At 51.2% G+C, this 6,000-nt stretch overlaps 1 protein-coding gene across 2 annotated transcripts in view; it reads right to left on the bottom strand.

Annotated features, from left to right (window-relative positions):
* Positions 1-2,741, bottom strand: part of BICD2 (BICD cargo adaptor 2) — a 45,102-nt gene extending 42,361 nt beyond the window's left edge. For both annotated transcript variants that reach the window (XM_025931542.2, XM_025931541.2), the window contains exon 1: positions 2,394-2,741. In XM_025931542.2, coding sequence (XP_025787327.1) covers positions 2,394-2,633 — 240 coding nt within the window. In that variant the 5' untranslated portion in view covers positions 2,634-2,741. The remainder of the gene's footprint in view (positions 1-2,393) is intronic.
* Positions 2,742-6,000: the final 3,259 nt, after the last annotated feature.

Genomic DNA, 6,000 nt, shown 5'->3' on the forward strand with positions numbered 1-6,000 from the left:
ACCTCACGGTTCGTGAATTCGAGCCCCGCATCGGGCTCTGTGCTGCCAGCTCAGGGCCTGGAGACTGCTTCGGATTCTGTGTCTCCCTGTCTCTCTGCTCCTCCCTGCTCATACTCTCTCTCTCAAAAAGTGAATAAAGATTTAAAAAAAAAAAAGAACAAAAATGTTCACCTCCCTACAGGACGAAAAAAAGGCTCAACAAATATTGTCTTCTCAAATCTTGATTTTTTTTTAAATAAGAGTTAACGTATCCAAATAAGACCCTGGCTAAAATTAAATAAGCTGATGAGAGTGTGGGCTGGCATGGGCGTGAGTGCCTGGTGCAAGCTTCCTGGCAGCACCCCTGACACTCTGACGCTCCTTTTTCTGGCCTCTGCCAGGACTTCCAGCTGAACTGTTCTTCCCTCACCTACAATGGGAGAAACTCAAGTTCAGGACAGTGAAGCCATGTGTCCAAGGCCAAGGGGCCAGTCTGTGCAGGAGCTGGGGGGTGACATCAAACTAAGCAAGCAAGCACTTGAAGAACACGTGTGGAGACGGGCACACCACCCTCCTGATTCCCCCGGGATCCACCCTCCAGACACACCCCACGAAAACAGCCAAAATTCCTGTGCTGATCAAAACATTTGTGCCTGTGACAGTAAGGAGCTGACAACTGAAAGGCCCCCAAGTGGGGACTAGTTCTTTCTGCTACAGTCTGTTCTGGTCTGTTCTTAAAGTGGGCATGACTGTGAGCTCCTGAACACAGAAAGGGACTGCACTTGCTGCGAGGGGGGGAGGTGCTCACCAAGCTGGGGGAGGGGAGGGCCCAGAGACCAGAATGGGGCCAATGGCGCTCCTGCCCCATACTCTCTCAGCCCCTCCACCCCGCCTCCCTCCATCAACACAGGTGCACCCCCTCACCCCACACACCAAGAAGGGGCCCTTGCAGCAGGGGCCAGGGGCCACCCCTCCTGCAGATACAGTGCAGCCCAACCTGGCTGGGAGAAGGCACCAGTACCTGCTAACAGATGACAGGGCCACAGGTCCCATGTGCTGCCACCTGCCCCCCCCCACCCCCCACATCAGTCAGTTTACTAACCAAACACCTGCTCTTCCTAGCACGGCTCTAAGTACACGTGTGGACTAATTCATTCCCTCCTCCTCACTATCAGAAGGGGACCCTACTGTTCTCGCCAGCCAGGCAGGGAGGCTCTGAACCATACAGGCACCCATCCACGGCCACAGGAGGCAGAGATGCCAGGAGGTGGGCAGTCAGGAAGGCAACCAGCATGGTGGATCCCAAGACCAAGGGCCAAGGGGAAGTGTCAGGTGGGGAAGGAACACGCTGTGGGAGAAACCAACAGGCCACACACCTGACCATGCCTGGCCTTTGCGAACATACAATTCACAACCAGTCTTTTCTGGGTGAGCAAGGCTGCAGAAGAAGGAGCTAAGGCTCCTGCCCGCAATCACAACACCAGCAACCAGCAGGGCCTGGATCCAAACCCGGCTGTTCCACTCAGAAAGCAACTTCTCCCTGCCCCCTCCCCCCCAACAGGGCTGAGAAGTCAGGGAGAAGTGGGAGAGAAGCTGGTTTAAGTCACCCAGAACTACTTCACCCAAGGCCTGCCCAACTCTCCCGTGAAGCTCGCAGGTAGCCTGGCGGGGGTGGGGGTGCGGGTCCCATCTCATCCCAGAGCGAAAATCAGAGGAGACACACGGCTCCTTCGGTGACAAACACCCATAGACCTGTCACCCGACCCTGGGACGGTAGCCAAGGCAGCCAAGACAGGAAGTAGGCGGGAAATGCACTGCATCCCAGAGAACTAATGGGGCGGGGGGACGTCACGGAGCTGAGTCTAGGAGGGACAAGGAGGACTCCAGTTATCGCAGATAACCACATTCAAGGGGAGCCCCGGTCAGGGCCCCTTCCCGGCCTCAGGGCGCTCACCCAAGACGCGGAAACACCCAGAGACCCGCGCTCTGCCTGGAGATGATGGAGGCCCAGGCCCGGCCTTTCCTAGCCGGGTTACCTGCATCCATCCCACGCCCCCATCCCCCCACCCGGAAAACCAAACAGCGCAGAGGACACCACCCCACCGTGCCCAAGGCCCGCAATCAGAAGCAAACAGGCTGGCGACACGGCCCGACCCGCAGCCCCTGCCCGCGGAGGCCAGGACCCCCGCACGCGCACGGTCCACCACTCCAGGGGTCTCTGGAGCCCTTCCTGGCGGGCCGCGCACGACGACCCTGGTCGCCCGGGTACCTGCCGGGGCCCTGCCCTTCCCGCGGTCTGGACTCTGCTGGGGGGCCGGCCCGGCGGGGGTCAGAGATCCGTTCGGAGGAAGGGGGTCCAGCCGGCCTGACTGGGGGGGGGGGGGGGAGTCGGGGTGGCCGCCCTCGCTCCTCACCTCCTTGAGCTGCTCCATCTCGCCGCGGATGGCCTCGTAATCCACCTCGAGCTCCTCGAACTGCAGCTTGAGCTGGTGCTTCTCCTCCAGCACCGCCAGCCCGTACTCGGCCGCCTGGATCTTCTCGCGCGTGGTCTCGGCCAGCTCGTGCGACAGCCGCTTCACCTCAGCGCGCAGCCACTCGGGCTGCGCCTCCATCACCAGCCGCGCGTACTCCTCCTCCTCCGACGGCGCCGACATGGTGGCCCGCGGCCGGCTCACGCTGCTCCCAGCGAGGGTCAGGCCGGGCTCCTGTCCGCCGCTGCCGTCGCTGCCGCCGCCCAGCCCGACGGCGCCCGGCCCGCCGCCGCGCAGCCGCAGTGCGCCCCTCGCCGCGCGGGGCACTGTGGGGGCCGTAGTCCCGCCCGCGCCCACTACAAGGCCCGTCGTGCCCCGCGTTGACGGGCTGGGGCGTGATTGGCTTGCGGCCTGCGCTGGAGCGGGCTCCTTCCAGCGCCGCTGCCTCCGTCTCCAACTCCCCGGGTATTGTTGGGGGAGGGGGCCGTCGTCTCGTCCCCGCGCCCACTACAAGACCCGTCGTGCCCCGCACCGCCACACCGCCGTGATTGGCCCTGGCCTAGCGTGTCAGGCCTCCCAGCGCCGTCACTTCCGCCGCGGCCGCCAGGGGTATTGTGGGAGTTGTAGTTCCGCCCTCGTCCGCGCCCGAGCCGGTGCAGGGCGCCGCTGTCCCGCCTACTTGCCGGTGGAGATTGGCTCCCCGCCCTCGGTGGTAGGGAGATATTGAATGTCTTCCCACGTTTACGCCCTCTTTCATTTCTTTCAGCAGTGTTTCGTAATTTTCAGCCTACAAACCTTTGCCTCCTTGATTTAGTCTCTAAGTACTATTTTCTGATGTAAATGGCATCGTTTTCTTAATTTCCTTATCTGCTTGTTCATCGTTACTGTATAGAAATGCACCTGAGTTTTGGTGTGTTGATTCGGTATCCTATCCTGAATTTATTAGGTCAAATAGTTTCTTTAGGTGTTGATGTGGAACCTAGGGTTTTCTCCATAGAAGATCATGTCATCTGTGGACAAAGACAATTTTACTTTTTCCTGTCCAATTTAGATGCCTTTTATTCCTTTTTCTTGTCTAATTGTTATGGCTGGGACTCCCAGTACTATATTGAATACAAGTGCAGACAGCAGGCATCTTTGTCTTCTTCCTGACCCTAGGAAGAAAGCTTTCAGTCTTTCACTATTAAGTATGATGTTCATGTGGGTTTTTCATATATGGCTTTTATCATACTGAGGTAGCTCCCTTCTATTCCTTGTCTGTTGAGTGTTTTTATCATAAAAGGGTGTCAGACTTTGTCACACGGTTTTCTGCATCAATTGAGATGATCATGTGGGTTTTTTTCCCTTCATTCTGTTAATGTGTTTTGCACTGGTTGATTTTCATATGTTGAACCATCCTTGCATCGTGGGAATAAATCCCTTTTGGTCATGGTGTATAATCTTTTAATATGTAGGAGAATTTGGTTGACAAGTATTTTGTTAAGGATTTTTGCATTAATATTCATAAGAAACAAATGGTTGTAAGGAAGGTATTTTAAAAGGTATATGAAAATTACCCAACTACCCTGGTTAGGAAGATGGGGCTAAGTAGAACTAAACGTGATACGGTGTAAAGTGGGGGGAAGAAACAGAAGAGAGGGTCCCTGTGCTCCCAATGCTGGAACTGGGCCTTGCACACTGCCCACAGAACTGGAAGAGAGGTGGAATAACTGTGGTTTGAATGGTGTGGGGAGTTACTTTTCTTTGAACATTTTTAAAAAGGAATGTTAATTCCTTTTTAATTAGGAATTTTAAAATTAATGTTAATTTTAGGTGTGATTAATACATAGGAAGATGCCCTTTGGGCTATAAATGCATCCAAAGTATTTACAGGCAGAGCACAGGATGCGTTGAGTTTGTTTTAATCCAGAAGAAGGGACAATGGGGTTGACGAATGAAGCAGTTGTTGGTGGCAGCTGGAGTGCAGTACGTGCACACGCTGCTCATTATGCTCTAGACTTCTGCATCTATTTTGAAATTCTTTTAATAAAAATTTTCAAATGTTTTAATGTTAAAATGACATTATCTTCATTAAAAAAGTCATTTCCCTGGTGGCTCAGTCGGTTAAGCATCCGACTTTGGCTCAGGTCATGATCTCACTGCTCGTGAGTTCAAGTCCCGCATCAGGCTCTGTGCTGACAGCCCAGAGCCTGGAGCCTGCTTCGGATTCTGTGTCTCCCCCTCTCTCTCTGCCTCTCCCCCACTCTCTCTCTCTCTCTCTCTCTCGCTCTCTCTCTCTCTCAGAAATAAACATTAAAAAAATTAAAAATCATTTCCTGTCTCTGCTCCGATGTGTCAGCCTGCCATCTGTCACTTGACTTCTAGTGGCTACCCATGCTAGGGATAGATGCATGGCCAGTGGATGTGAATTCTGACCTCATGCTTCAACCTGCTTCTTATTTTAAATTGATCCATTGGTAACCATTTATCAGCTGCTTTCATGTGCCTGCCTACAAAATTTATTTTTTAATGTTGTTATGGTTTTTAGGTAATATGCACGTGTTTAGAAGTTCAGTTTAAAAGAATATACAAATACACACCTATCAGAATGGCTATAATAGAAAAAAAAAGTGGCAGCAACAAATGCTGGCAAAGATGTAGGGAAATAATCACTCATACATTGCTTTTGGGAAAGTGGTTTGGCCTTTTCTTATAAAACCAAATGCCTATGCTGTTGCCATAGGATTCAATAATTGCATTCCTGGGAATTTATCTCAAAGAGATAAAACTTGTGTTCACACAAAAATGTGTACACAAATGTTCACAGCAGCTTTCTCTGTAAAAATCCCAAACTGGAAACAACCCAAAATATCTTTCTTTGGGTTAAAGGTTAAAAAAAACCAAAACTGTGGTACATCCATACCATGAAATACTACTCAGGAATAGAAGGAATGAGCTATGGATATACACAGCAACATGGGTGAATATCCAGAGAAATACACTGAGTGAAATAAGCCAATCCCCAAAGGATGCACAATGTATGATTCCATTTACATGACACACTTGAAACGACAAAATTAAGGAACACATTAGTGGTTGCCAGGGGGTGGGGTTGGGAGGGTGTGTGAGGGAACAAAAGGGCAGTTTGAGGGACCCTTGTGATCATGTAAATGTTCTGTATCTTGCCGCGATGCACAACAGAAATGTACACATGTGGTAGAATTGCACAGAACGCACAAGTCAGTACGTGGAAACCTAGTGAGACCTGAATTAGATGGGTGGCTTGTACCAAGCCCAGCTTCCTGTTTGTGTTGTTGCACTTGTACTATAGTTACAAGAAACATAACTGAGAAATATAAACTGAGAAAATATGGTATGGCTTTTATTTGATGAGAAAGGTCTTAACCCAAATAAAGCAGAGTGGCCGAAGTGCTCATTTCGTCAGAGATAAAAGAAACTAATAATAAAATTATACATATTTGTATAAATGAAAAAATACACAGAGGAAAGTAAACCCCCCTCAAGGAGATACACAAGCATATATTTCTTCTCATTAAAAAAAAAAAATGAT

The sequence above is a fragment of the Puma concolor genome, chromosome D4, assembly GCF_028749965.1.
Source record: "Puma concolor isolate L17-30 chromosome D4, mPumCon1.1.hap2, whole genome shotgun sequence".
Taxonomy (NCBI): domain Eukaryota; kingdom Metazoa; phylum Chordata; class Mammalia; order Carnivora; family Felidae; genus Puma; species Puma concolor.